This window comes from Gasterosteus aculeatus, chromosome Y (assembly GCF_964276395.1).
Source record: "Gasterosteus aculeatus chromosome Y, fGasAcu3.hap1.1, whole genome shotgun sequence".
Classification (NCBI taxonomy): Eukaryota; Metazoa; Chordata; class Actinopteri; order Perciformes; family Gasterosteidae; genus Gasterosteus; species Gasterosteus aculeatus.
Genome location: NC_135709.1, coordinates 860,132 through 874,450, shown reverse-complemented (window position 1 = coordinate 874,450; position 14,319 = coordinate 860,132). Strand labels below are relative to the sequence as shown.

Genomic DNA, 14,319 nt, shown 5'->3' with positions numbered 1-14,319 from the left:
GATGTTCTGTTCTCGTGTGTTCTCAGAATGCGTACTGGAGGATCCATCGTTAGGCGCAGCAGGGAAAGACGTTAGAGGCCAGAATTGTCGACGAGAAGCCCAGCGGCACCTTCTCATATACGCTCGCCGAAGGCATTACATTCCATTTGGGAGAATGAAGGCCGGCTGGACGCCGGCTGCTGTGCGATGGACGCCAGTTCCTCTGTGATGAAAGAGGCTCTCGATGAGGAACTATAAGCTCAAAATAGTGAACTGGAATTTTGAGATGAAGAGAAGCTTTGATCAGAGCTGTCGATGCAGGTTCCAACCAAAGCAGTGGATGGAATCCCATTTCTGAAAATTTGCTGAATATGTATCGTCTCTCTGAGATGCCAAGTCATTATTTTTATAATACTAACTTATTATTTTGAGATACTAAATAATTATACCATATACAAAATTCTTCGTAATTATTTTATAAATCATTATTTTACGATGCAAAAAAATACGTAAATGTTGTTTTGAGAATTTTTGTCATAATAAGACATCATTTTAAAATACTAAAAAATAATTTTGAGATTATAAAACATTACTTGGGACTATTTTTAAATAATAACACGTTATTTCTGATTTTTGAGTTTTTGATTAAAAGGGCTTCTTAGAACTGTAACACAGTTGCTTAATTTATTTTAATTTTAATTTAATTTATTTTGGACATAAATGAATAATATGTGCACTTTAAACTGTGCAGGCAATGAAACATGTATTGTGCAAGTATGAATAAATGTCATCTTTTGTCTGTGCTGAGAAGAAACACGTCAAACATTTAGTTGTTACGGTTGTTTTCTTCCTGTAGTTCATTCCTTGTATCTTACATGTCATAAGGGAAATGAATGATTCTTTTGAGGAAACATGTTTCAATAACTAGCCCCAAAATTCAACCATGTTATGAATGAAATATCGCTATGAATAAAAGTGTTTTGTGTCTGGTTAAATATACACTTTTACTTTTGTCGCCTATATAGTAGGTGAAGTTTAGATTAGAGAGGATGTGACTAGATAGATACTTTATTGATCCCAGATTTTTGTATCACAGCAGCATGTACGGGGAATAAAATAGAAAAGATACACATTATATACAATATAACAAGATAGAAATATTAAATTATTAAATTAAATTAAATAAACTAAAACTGAATTAAACACTAGAGTGTTTCATGCACTTCTTTCACACTAGTGGAAAGAACAAATACACATTTTTGTTTTATTTGCGCGTGTAGATTTTCTGCTAAATGTACCTAAAGTTGGCATTACATAACGTCTCATTTGCATATTTAAACGCAACATTCCAGATAAGTCGTTATAAAAATGTCCACAATCAACTTCAAGAGCATGAGCAAGAGCATGTGTAAAATCCACCAAAACGTTTCATTTCTACGTGTTTTCGAAAAGCGCAGCTCGCCGTCAAATACACAGTTATAACACATTATTACACAGTTATAACATGAGCACACGGGTCAAATAACCAAAAAAAACACCCTGGCTGCCTCGTGTCGGATGACGTCACACCACGTCCGCCTGCCCTTCTCGTCCGTGCGCGAGCTCGAGAGTCCAAAGTATAAAGAGAGCCGCGCGAGCCAGAGAGAGAGAGAGAGAGAGAGAGAGAGAGAGAGAGAGAGAGAGAGGGCGCGCGCGCGCGTACACGCGGAGGAGCGGACGTCTTTACAACTTTAGTTGAGGAGAAGCTCCGGACGATGGAGCGGGACTTATGGATCTAACGCGCTCGGGACGGGAAATGGGCGCTCGGCTGCGGCTCGCGCTGCTGTGGGGCTGCCTGCTGCTGTCGGCGGTTGACGGTACGTTGGACTTTGTTCGCCACACGGACCCTCGGGGGACCAGAGCGCCGGGAGAAAGCGGAGTGGTGGGGGGGCGGGGGAAAGAAAGCCCCGTTGAGAGCGCGGGCCGCGGCGGGTCCTCCGCGGGGGGGGTCGCTCGGTAACTCTCGGGTCCGCGGTGCGAAGTCTCGAAACTTTTGCGCCGGCATCGCCGGGCGGAGCGCGGTTAGAGGCGGGGGCTCGCTCGCGTCGGCGGAGGGGGGGGAACGGCCGAAGGCAACTTGGAGGCTGGAGAGCCGCCGCGAAGGCTCTCGCGTCGGGCCTCCGCCGCGGGAGCTCCCCCCCCCCAACACCCCCCACCGCCCCCCGGCTCGGTGTTCGGTGTCACGCACGCTCCCCGCTTCTCGGGGTGAAAAAGAGAAGCCCGGAATGTCTCCGTGGACCAGATGTGGAGCGCTGGGTCCTTTACGGGGGGGGGGGGGGGGCAGTTAGTTCGTGGCTTCGTTGTTGTGCCTCGGCGAGGAGGCGGGGCTTATCGCCAGCTACGCGCCTTCTACCTGCAGCGCCGCTGCTCCACGCGCCCGTCAATCACGTATGAGCCGTTAACTCACCCGGCGGGCCAGAAAAAATAAATAAAAATGGACGCATGCTGACCCCGAAGTCCAGGCAATCCCAAGTATTTCCTCTAAATGCACGACGTGTGCGTCCCCCTTCACTTACCTGTCAGCCCCCCCCCCCCCCCCCCCCCCCCCTTGGGGACTATTTGGCATAATGGTGCACCGGTCCACCCCGATTCACCCTCCGAACTGAACTGTTTGTGAAGTAAAATGTCCCGTTGACCTCCCTTCAGCTCCATTTTAAAAGTCTGCTTCTGGACGATAACCCTCCTTTAGAGTCCAGAAGCTCAAACCTTAAACCAGACGTTTAGCGTCGCTGTGGTTTGGGTGCCATTCTCAAAAGGGGTTTATTTAGGAGCGTATAAATAGTGGAATTGGGGATAATAAAGAAAGCCAAACGAAATATTCGTCCCTTTGGAGGTCCGTTGTTAAAGACGGGCTGTGTTTTCTCTCGTGGCTTCTCTTTGGCACGGTGAGGAACAAAGGGAACGTACATCTCTGGGGTTTGGGGTGAGCTGCTACTGGGGAAGAAATCCACAGTAGAACTGAATATTATGTCTTTGTTAGTGCTCTCCTCACTATTCCACAGGGCCGATCTATGTGGTCTGGTCTTCTGAGTCCTCCACTACCAGCTTCTTATTCACATATTCACTTGTTCATTTCACGCGGCCTTTAAGACTGAGATTCTTCTTTGAATTGTACGGCTGTTTGCCATCACATCATTTCGTATCACCTCTTACTGACAGATGCATTTATTACAGAACAGTAGTACCTAAGACCTGCAACGGTTTATTAGTGTAAAACAAACGTTTACTCCAGTCAAACCAGGCCAGTAAACATTCTACCTGCACAAGGGTCAAAGCTCAATGCAACATAACTGATTGACTAAAGCAGAAGCAGCTTTTTACAACCCGATCACAACAACACGGGTGACACCGTCGGGTCGGGCTTTGCCATTTCATTGCATCTGCGGCATTTAGGCGTCTTGTTAGGTGGTCGTGTCTACTCAAGCCCAATGGCACCGATGACCGTCGAACCTCCACGGCGTCCCGCCGGTTCCCACCACAGAGAGCAGTTCAGTCGGGATTATGTTGGAAACACTTTATGACGCTCACACGTTTTGACCTCTAGACTATAAGGAAAACCCTCCGTTAGGGCCCACTAAGCAAAAGGGCTGGTCACCATGGCAACGTGTTGCAGTAGCATCTGACCCCCCGTTAGCAACCGCCTTTATCAGTGTGTATTCACTGAATTATTTCATGTTATAGAACGAAAGAAACTTGTATCTCTTCCGCTTGGGACCTTCTAGCACTGTGACGAAGGCAAATGAACGTCCACCTCTTTCTGTTCCCAGTTTCACTAAAATGAGATTTAACAGAATAAATTGCTTTACTTGCATAATCTCAACAAATTGAACCACAACCCCTTCCTACCAACACGACTCCGTCCCAACCGGGACTGCGCGGTAGATGTATTGTAAGCACAATATGATGAAAGGGACCCGCTCCTTCTATCGCCATAACAACAGGCGGCTCATACAGGTGGTGAATATCAATGTGCTTGTTGCCAGCGGCGTGACGCGGGCGCTCTCCTCTGTCCTCGTTTGGCTAAACGAATGATATTTTTGACAGAACTACTCCCAACATCCATAATACTTGAATTTGGTATTTGGCCTGAATGCCTGAAATGCTGCCTGTGGCTTTCAGTTCGAAAGGAGAAATTCCAAACCGGGGTGTGTCCAAGTCTTCTGTGTTATTCAGGCGCCGGCGCCGATGCAGTGAGCCTACTGTGCGTCTGGGTCAACGTGTGCGGAGGCGAAAGCACGTGCGTTGGGCCTCGTGGATCTCTCAGGCGTACTCAGGCGCCAGGCGGGACGCTGCGTCGGCTGGGACCCGCTGACCTGCACGCAGCCCGTTTGGGGGTGCGGAGCGCCGGCTGCGCTCCCGGGGTACCGTCGGTAAAGCGGTGCCCTCATTACGGCGCTACCCGCTGAAGCCGTGTTCCTACTTGTCACCCGGCAGAGGAAGAGGTCCCGTGAGATCTCTGCTCGTACAGCGGTGAAAAGCACAAACGTGCTGCAGCTTCACACTTAAATCTTTTTATATTATTTGTCAAGCGGCCGACAGCAATGCAGAAGTCCTGCAGTTTATGATGCTTTATTGTGGTTTGGACTGAAGTTGTCGGTGCTGCTGCCTGCGTGTGGAAGCGTGAGGACCAGCAACACAAATAGCCAGATTGTGTTGTTCAAACAGGAGCAGCTCCACTGACGTGTGAGCAAGTAAATTAAGCTTTCTTTTTTTGGGGGGGGGGGGGGGGGGGGGGGCTGCTCTGTTTGGGTGCGCCACTCGGAAAAAAAACACACATTCTTTGCAAACCCGTGTGTTTTTTCTTCCCCGCCGCCCGCCGAGACCATCCAGAGGTGCTTTCCACGTGTGTGTGCAGCCTTTGTCTGCACCAACCGCACAGCAGGCAACATCTGTCGGCCCCTGTCACCAATGACACAATCAATCCTCCCAACATCTGCAAGCGTTCAACCACTAATAGGCCGAAGTGCTCTGTGGATTCACGTTAGGAGGCGTCCGATCGGTCAGAACCTAAAAGTAGTTGGAGGTTTGACGCGAGAGACAGAGAGACAAAGAGACAGAGAGACAAAGAGAGACAGAGAGACAAAGAGAGAGAAGGAGGAAAGGAGAAGAGAGGGAGAAATGGGACGAGGGAGCAGAGGTGGCGGGAGAGAGGAAGTGTGTGGCGTCTACCTTGATTTCTCCAGGGTCCACACACACACACACACACACACAGTCAGGCTACACAAACACGCTCCCTGTGCACGGCGCAAACATTTTTCTGGTCCCAACTGGGGAGGTGTGAAGAAAATCCCTTCCTTCCTCGCAACCCTACACACACACACACACGCACACACACATGTGCACAGAGGGCTCTGTTAAGATGGCCTCTGATAAGATGTAAAGTTAGGGAGCCTGCTGGCTTTTTGCAAGCAGAACAAAGCGGGAGAGCTGAGTGTGTGTGTGAGTGTGTGTGTGTGTGTGTGTGTGTGTGTGTGTGTGTGTGTGCGTGCAGCAGTGCATTGCCTGCGCTTTAGAAACTTCTTCTGGGACCCTTTCGTTCTTTTGGTTCTTTTCACACTGCCACCTCAGTATGACCCCCCCCCCCCCCCCCACACTGAGGCCCCCCGTCCCACTTCAATGGCTAATCCCATTGACAGACTCAAATGTAGTTTTCTGCTCTTCCTTTGTGTTGTGTCACACCCATCTACACACACACACACACGATGACGAGTGCAGTGATGTCATTGTAACAAGGTTATTAGCGTTTTGGAGGAACGATCATGTGACCAGCTGAGCTGGAATGAAGGACAGTCTGACAATTATCTTTTTCCTCCTGGAACGTGTTCCAATACATTAACATGCGTTAAAACACGGAACAGAGTCTTTGACCAACGTGGCGCTTGGCTCACGCGCTGAATGCTGAGTCCAGGTCTTCGCCGCGTTTGGCCGTGTCACATATCTGGTTTTTGGGATTAACCGTGCACAGCAACAAAAAAGTGCTCCCCTGCGTAAACAAGCCAGCGGCCGGAGTGTGTGTGCGCTTGTGCACAGGGTGACGTTTGGGTCCAGCAGGAAGCCCCAAGCGGGTCAGGCAGCACTGATCCTCCCCCCCCGGGGGGGGGCAGGCGGGGCCTCGTGTTTATTTAGACGTGTGTCACTTCCTGTGCTCGGTCCCGTCAGTGTTTCCCCTTCCATGGGTTCATTAGTTCTACTCCAGACTCCCAGGTGGCGGTTTGTTGTTCATCGTCTTCCTCAGTGTGTGTTTCTCATGCGACGGAGAGGCTTCGCGTTGTGTCTCTGCGAGGGACGCCCCCCCCCCACCCCGGGGGTTGCCGTTTTTTTGGGACAGCGCCCCACGCTGACGGAGGGCGGCGCGTCTTAATGCTGTGGGATTACTGTTGGCACGCGGCCGCCAAACCGCAGCGTAGCGGCGCTGCCGTCCTGCCAGGACCCAAAACCGCAAGCTTCCCCCCCAGAGGCACCGCGGCAGCTGCTGTGACAGCCACGGCCTCCGGCAGGAGGAGGTCATCGCCCCCGAGTCACCGACACACACACACACACACATGTCGTCCATGTGAACTGCCAAGGGCAGGAAAGTAAAACTTGTTTGTGTCTTTCTTTGGGACGGCCGCTGCAGACGGTTGCCAGACGGCAGTGACGGCGAAGGGTCGGGGCTTTGTCCCAGCGGGGACACTTCCTGTCCCACTCAGTTCTTTTGTTTCATTTGCCGGCGTTCAGGCGTCTCGTCGCGAGCTCGGCTGTGGCGCGGTGACGCACGGGTACCAATGGTCTTCGCGGGTGAAGTACGCAGGACTCACAGTGCCGTTAACCCCGCTGCTCCCTGATTGGTTGGCGAAGCCAAACATTCAGTGCACGCTCGCCCGCTCCACCCGACTGCGTTGCTGAGATACAAGAGATACCTCCGTCAGCTGTTAGCACGTTGTTGTTAGCACTGCTAGCTGCACATTCGCACAATCGGCATAGCCCAACTATTGATTTCTGAATGTCAAAACTCCAAATATCAATGAAACGATCAAATTAACAACTACTATCGTCATCATTAATCTTCATGTTTATCTATTGAGAACACTTCTTTTTAGAAATAAAGTTGATGCTTCAGTGTCACCTCATCTGGTGGATCACAAGTGATCTATTTTGCATGTTTCCACCCTGCAAATGTTGTCAGCCATGTTTGTTTGCGTCTGTGAACTCGACCCCTGAGCAAAGCCACTTTTGAGCTGCCTGTCACTTCCAAACGTATTGAAACACTCAAGCTCAGATGCTAAGGATGATAGCTTGAGGACACAACCGTCCAGATAAATCCTAAATCATCTAATTCCTCATTGAGTACTATGATCGGGTAACCCTTGAGAGTCCAGAACCTCCCTGTACTTCTGCAGAAATGAACACCAATAACATGCGGTTTGTACTTTTTATATAAAGTCATGCAGAGCCGCAGCAGCAAAACATATTGTTCACCGCTGAGCGCGCAGCGATCGGAGCTTGTTAGCTCGTTAGCGTGTTAGCTGTTGTGGCTGCTTGTGTTGCCACCATCTTTGCAATAAATCGAACTTACGTCGGATTTTTTTTGCATCAGTGTTTCCCCTGTTTTCATGTGGCAACGAGTTCCTTCTTGTTGTGACCCGGCATGCGTTTTTTTTAACTGTACAAATTGTTGATGTGTCACAAGCTGTCTTATGTGTTGTTAAAGAGCGTTCGTTGTCGGTTATTAATTGCTCAATTAATTAATGTTATAACCATGACTCAAGACAATTAGCGAGGTGAGGTGTAAAAATAAATTCTTCTGTAACAGCAGCTGTTACGTGGATGCGCCAGTCTGACAGTACGGGTGAAACTTGTGCCGTAAGGGAATCTGAGACCGGCGTACCGGTGGAATCGGTACGTGGAGGGACTTAGGACCCAGGGGGGGCTGGGAGTAAATAAACAGGAAGAGACAGCAGGATGACGCCACACAAACAGCTGTTCACCGCTGGACGACGAGCAACAACTGCCCGGTTGGCCGCCGGCCCTTTTCGGCGTCATTGAATAAATGTGTAGTCGGGGGGGGGGGAAACACCGTGACTTACCGGGAAACCGGTGATATGAATGTGTTGCCGTCTCGTAACGTTTGAACTGCTCCCTCTCCCAGGCTCACCTCTCCTGCTGTTCGCCAACCGCCGCGACGTGCGCCTGGTGGACGCCGAGGGCGCGCGCGCCGAGTCGGCCGTCGTTGTCAGCGACCTGGAGGACGCGGCGGCGGTGGACTTCCTGTACTCCGAGGGCCTGATATTTTGGACCGACGTCAGCGAGGAGGCCATCAAGCAGACGTGCTGGAACCAGTCGTCCAACTGTAAGGCGGCATCCCGTTCGCGCCGGCGGCGGCCGACTCGCCGGTGACGTTTCTCTCACCGCTCACGTTTCTGTGCCCCCGTTGCAGCCCTGAAGGAGGCGCTGGGGACCGGGCAGTCCGTGGTGGTGTCGGGGCTGGACAGTCCCGACGGGCTTGCCTGCGACTGGCTCGGCAGGAAGCTCTACTGGACGGACTCGGAGACCAATCGGATCGAGGTGGCCAACCTGGACGGCACCTCCAGGAAGGTCCTGTTCTGGATGGACCTGGACCAGCCGAGGGCCATCGCCCTCAACCCCGCTCAGAGGTGCCGTCAGCGGTTCCCTTAAAGCCCGCTCGGGGGTGATCCGTCACGTTAGCTTTAGGCAGAAGACAAAGTTCGAGTGGCGACTCGTGTCTCTCAGAGGCCAGATGTGCAACCACTGGGCCCTGGCTGTGCTATTGCATCACCGGTGACGTCACCAGTTCAATGGCATCACGGCTCTGATCTTCGTTGTTCGAGGCCTCTGCTTTCCTGTGACGTGAGCCGTGGTCCCGGGTTGGTTAAAAGGCTCTGGCGGTCCGTCCCGTCCGCTGAGGACAACGTGACCTCTCAGCAGCGTCTTGAGCTGTTTTTGTTAATATTTGGCACAACGGTCACCCTGCACTCGGGGGATGGACATTTTAGAATTCTCTGTGAGCTCTGTTCTCGTCGCCGCCGCCCCTCTGAGGGAAGAGATCAGTACTCAAGTAATCAGATTCTTATAATGAGTTATAAGTTCCCACGGAGAGTCTGTCACTTGTTTCATGGGTACAACTGAGTGACGGAATCCAAGACAAATCACATTGTATGATGTAAAAAACTAAATTCAGCAGTTAATCAGAGGATGTGCTCCACGTTCACTACACTTTGCATGCGATTGACGTGTGTCTTCCCTCCAGCTACATGTACTGGACCGACTGGGGAGAAGAGCCCAGGATCGAGCGCGCCGGGATGGACGGCAGCAACAGGTACCGTAGAACTGACGCCTGCCCCCCCCCCCCCCCCCCTCCCACACGAGTACACGAGCAGCCGGGTTACACAGCGCGCGGCGCTCTTTCTGTCTCCCAAACAGGAAGGTCATAGTGGTGGTGGACATCTACTGGCCCAACGGTCTGACCATAGACCTGCTGGAGCAGAAGTTGTACTGGGCAGACGCCAAGCTCAGCTTCATCCACAGGGCCAACCTGGACGGATCGGCACGGTACGGCTGCTTCAGTGTGAATTCACACAGGAATGTGTCCCCGTAGACACGCCGCCTGGGAAATGTGTCACCAGCAACAAGTAGTGGGAAGAGAATCTGGTCATTTTTCAAAATAAAACATTTTTCTAAAGAAAAAAGAAGAAAAAAAAGCAAAGTGAAAGCCGTACTGGTCCACAGACCATGAAGTCCTCTAGAGGACAGTCTGACCCCCCCGGCCCCCCTTCATGGCATGTTGCTATAAAGCTGTGTGCTGTGGAAAGAATCTTTGAGAACATGCAGAGAAAACATCTCCTCCAAGATGAATTCAGACTTGGCGGTCGCTCATCATCAACAACGCGACGACTTTAGATAGAACGTCCGTTACTGAATCCAGAGATTCATCAAGCTCGCGTAGAATAAATGAAGACGTTCCTTCTCTTATACTTCTACATATTCAGACGCGTGTTTACTGCTGGAGGAGTCGCTCCCCGATGGAAGGATTATGAAAACATTGTGTGTTGGATTAAGGTGGAAATATGAATTCCAGTCTCCCTTAAACGTTAAACAATCCGCAGGAATCTGCTTTGAGCTTCAGCCTCGTCTCCTCTTTCCTACCAGAGAGAAAACACAGACACACACACACACACACAACCACACACACACACAACCACACACACACACAACCACACACACACACAACCACGCACACACACACACACAACCACACACACACACAACCACACACACAACCACGCACACACACACACACAAAACCACACACAACCACGCACACACACACACACACACACTCACACAACCATACACACACACAACCACACACACACACACAACCACGCACACACACACAACCACACACAACCACGCACACACACACACACACAACCACACACACACACTCACACAACCATACACACACACAACCACACACACACACACAACCATACACACACACACACACACACAACCACACTCACACACACACTCACACAACCATACACACACACACAACCACGCACACACACACACAACCACGCACACACACACACAACCACGCACACACACACACGCACACAACCATACACACACAAACACACACACAACCACGCACACACACACACAACCACACACACAACCACGCACACACAACCACACACACACAACCACACAAACACACACACACACACACACAACCATACACACACACACAACCACGCACACACAACCACGCACACACAACCACGCACACACAACCACGCACACACACAACACAAACAGAGCTGGAACACACACACACACACAACCATACACACACACACACACACACAACCACACGCACACACACAACCATACACAACCACACACAGACACACACACACAACCATACACACACAACCACACACACACACAAGCTAGCTAACAAGCTAACTGGCTAACTAGCCAGCCGTAAAGCTGAGAGACAAGCTGAAATCTGGAGCTTCTTTCTCTGTCCGCCCTTTAACTACTGCGTGCAGACACACACACACACACACACACACACACACACACACACACAGGACACAAGAATGATGATTGATGGAAACAAGTTTCTGGTGTGTTGATATTCTAAATAAAAGGCTCCTTTGATCCGGCGCTTAAGTGCGTATACGCTAGTGCATTTTCCTGCCAGTGATTTCCAAAGTGTGTCTTTAGAACAGAACCACACTGATCCAATCTAACGCACACTCCTCGGCGTCTTTGAGGGAGCTCAATGTGTGTATTGCTGTGGAATGTACATACTTGGCGACTGGCCAACACGAGGCCCTTCACAAAATGAATCTAATAACCAGGTTATTTAACACCTTTACATTTCCATCATTCTGTTTGGAAAATGTCTCTTTATTTCCATCCTCATGCCGAAATAACCTGGCAAAGCGAACACGCTGCTGACACGTCTAGTGTTTGTGTTGGTTAATGAACATCTGGTCTAATGGTCTCGGGGGGGAGCCGGGGGTCTTCAGCTCTTCAGTCCTCAAATAGCTCATTTTGGCTGGATGCAAAATGGAGTAAACTCCCATGCAGCCTTATTTTAAAAGGCCCGGCAATCTGTGCGATGTCCTTCCATTGCACACGACGTATAAGGGAGGGAAACCCTGCATCTACCGTTTGCATTTCCACATATCGCACCATAAATGCATAACGAAAGAATTAATGGTTGTGTCTATGAATACGTCCAGGATGTGAATCATAGCCAAACGTTGGCGACTGTGTCCCGCAGTGAGACGGTGGTGGAGGGAACCCTGACGCATCCCTTTGCGCTCACGCTGTCTGAGGAGACCTTGTACTGGACCGACTGGCAGACTCGCTCCATCCACGCCTGCAACAAACACAGCGGAGACAAAACCCGGGAGATCCTCAGCGGCATTTACTCCCCCATGGACATCCAGGTCCTGGAGTCCTATCGGCAGCCTTACAGTGAGTCCGGCGCCGCGTTAGTGCTCAGCGCGCCGCGCGTCAATGCGCGCACGAGCCTGATCACATCTGCTCCCCTCTCCTGTCCCCCCCGTCTGTCCTGGGCCGACGTGCTCGCAGTCCAGACTCCCTGCAGCGACAACAACGGAGGCTGCAGTCACCTGTGCCTGCTGTCCCCGGTCCAGCCCTTCTACAGCTGCGCCTGTCCCACTGGAGTCCAGCTGAAACCAGACGGGAGGACATGCAAACCAGGTATGACCTCGGGGAGGAGGCCGAGCACTCTGTGGGTCAGGGAAGAGGTCCGGGTACGAGGCGCCGGCGGCCTCTGACTGCCTTCACCGAACGACCCTTTCGATAATGGACGACCCAATGTTGTCAGTACGAAGTGAAAAACATTAAGTGAACAGGTGGAAATTCCATGTGCGTGCAGGATGCGTGCACCCCGCATGTCGCCGCGGTCCGCGTAACGTGGCGGGACACCTGACGGGCCGCCATCTTAATTCCCACGGTGGCGAAACAATAGAGCCTTCTTCTGCACCGCCGTGTCCGAGCGCGTCTGTGAACACGTTCAGTTTGAACGAGGCACGCCAACCAATCGCTTAGCCACTGCTGACAACAAAAAAATACAATGCTCTATTGTGTCAGCCTGTAGTCCGTGTGTGTGTGTGTGTGCTTCTAATTTGTTTTGCTTGGCTGGTTAAATTGAAGCCGTTTGTTATTATGCTGGCAGCAGAGTGTGTGTGTGTGTGTGTGTGTGTCAGAGGTCGTGTCTCAGAATGAAGTGGAGCGCGGAGAAGACCGGAGTCACAGACGCTTCCCTTCCCTTTTCACTCCTCCCCTCCGCTTGCCGAGCGGAGTGACGGCGAGCAGGAGAGCTCGTGTCCTCCGGGCTGGTGTCTGTGGCTTCGGTGGTCTGTAGGCCGTCATTATTGGTATTATTAGGCCGTACCGCTCCCGGACTGTAATCCAACGTTCTCTGGGCTTTAGGTGTGGATGGAAAGTAGCTCAGTTACTCCGCTGCAGTACTTAAAGGTGCTGCACGAACATGCCAGCAGCCATCGGCTGTGCAAAGATAAAAGCTGCCCGCCCCGCGGTTTCCCCCTCACGTGAACACCGTCGCCGTAGTTCGCATTGCCAGCGGCTCGGGATCGTACGGTGACGGGGGGGGGGGTCTACATCTGATCGGTTGCGTTTAATTGGTAGATCACTAAGTGGGAGGGCTTACAGAGGACTTTTCCACTGAACCTCTCACGTTGTTTTAGGCCCCAAAACGCCCAATTATCCTACATTTAACATAAATATAGAAGGAGATACGAGAGGAAAGTCCTCGTGAAATAGACCTTTGTTTTGTTTGGAAACGCGATTGTGTTTGGGCCCGAGTCCAGAGACCACATACTCAGACTTGGGTCTGCCGGGATGCGGCCTCGACATCTACACTTTAATGGCACGAGCTTTGGAAGAAGGAACAACTTGACGGGAGGAAAAAACGTCTGCTGTTCGTCAGGTTCACAACGCACTGACTGAACTGCAGAGGAGTCTTCCATGTGCCCCCAACAATCACCCTCCAGGCTCACGGCGGGACGCCGGACTAAATGGCCCACTGGCTATAAAGTAGTTGGAGGTGGAGGAGTATTTTAGAATATGAACACCTAAGGGAAGCATCTCCCTGATCTTCTCTGTGTATGAACAGCAGCAATGCACGGCAGCTGGTAGCTTCACCGTGGGTGTGTTTTGGGCTTGCGATGACCTCCAGTGCTACTGAGGGTGCACGGGCGTTAGTGGGGGGTTCACCGGTCACCCGGTAACAACCCCCCGTTAGACACAATGTGCGTTGGTTGGCTTTTCGTCAAACGTTCATGCCTCTTACCTATTTGCGTCGGACCATTTAGAGCACGCGGCATGGTCCTGTTGGGTCTGAGCGGTCCATCTTCCCGGGAATCCTGCTGCTGACCGGCCCCCACCTAGACCACTCTGATCCAACACCCTGTTATGTCTGGGGAGCTGTTGAGGTTTTGCACAGGATTATCCATCGCTCCCTGCCCCTGAGAGGCAATTGCACAAGACCACCTTCGCTGAGGTGGCGTCATGGAGCTGTTGACTCATCTGCATGCGTGGGCTGTAGTGTGTGTGGTGGTTCCAGTACATCGAATGCACACAAGTGCATTTTTAATGTTCCACCGAAGGTCATTTCAGCTGTTGGCTGTTGACAGCGACACAATGAGAACATTTTACAGGCCGGGATTTGCCAAGTAATGTCATCGCCGTCATTTGGGCTGATGAAAGGAACTAAAAGTCTGGATATCT

At 51.2% G+C, this 14,319-nt stretch overlaps 1 protein-coding gene across 2 annotated transcripts in view; it reads left to right on the top strand.

Annotated features, from left to right (window-relative positions):
* The first annotated feature begins 1,548 nt into the window (after positions 1-1,548).
* LOC120812572 (low-density lipoprotein receptor-related protein 5) overlaps positions 1,549-14,319 on the top strand; it is a 35,649-nt gene continuing 22,878 nt past the window's right edge. For both annotated transcript variants that reach the window (XM_040168681.2, XM_040168680.2), the window contains exons 1-7: positions 1,549-1,835; positions 8,147-8,347; positions 8,435-8,651; positions 9,266-9,334; positions 9,439-9,567; positions 11,822-12,018; positions 12,136-12,267. In XM_040168681.2, coding sequence (XP_040024615.2) covers positions 1,748-1,835; positions 8,147-8,347; positions 8,435-8,651; positions 9,266-9,334; positions 9,439-9,567; positions 11,822-12,018; positions 12,136-12,267 — 1,033 coding nt within the window. In that variant the 5' untranslated portion in view covers positions 1,549-1,747. The remainder of the gene's footprint in view (positions 1,836-8,146; positions 8,348-8,434; positions 8,652-9,265; positions 9,335-9,438; positions 9,568-11,821; positions 12,019-12,135; positions 12,268-14,319) is intronic.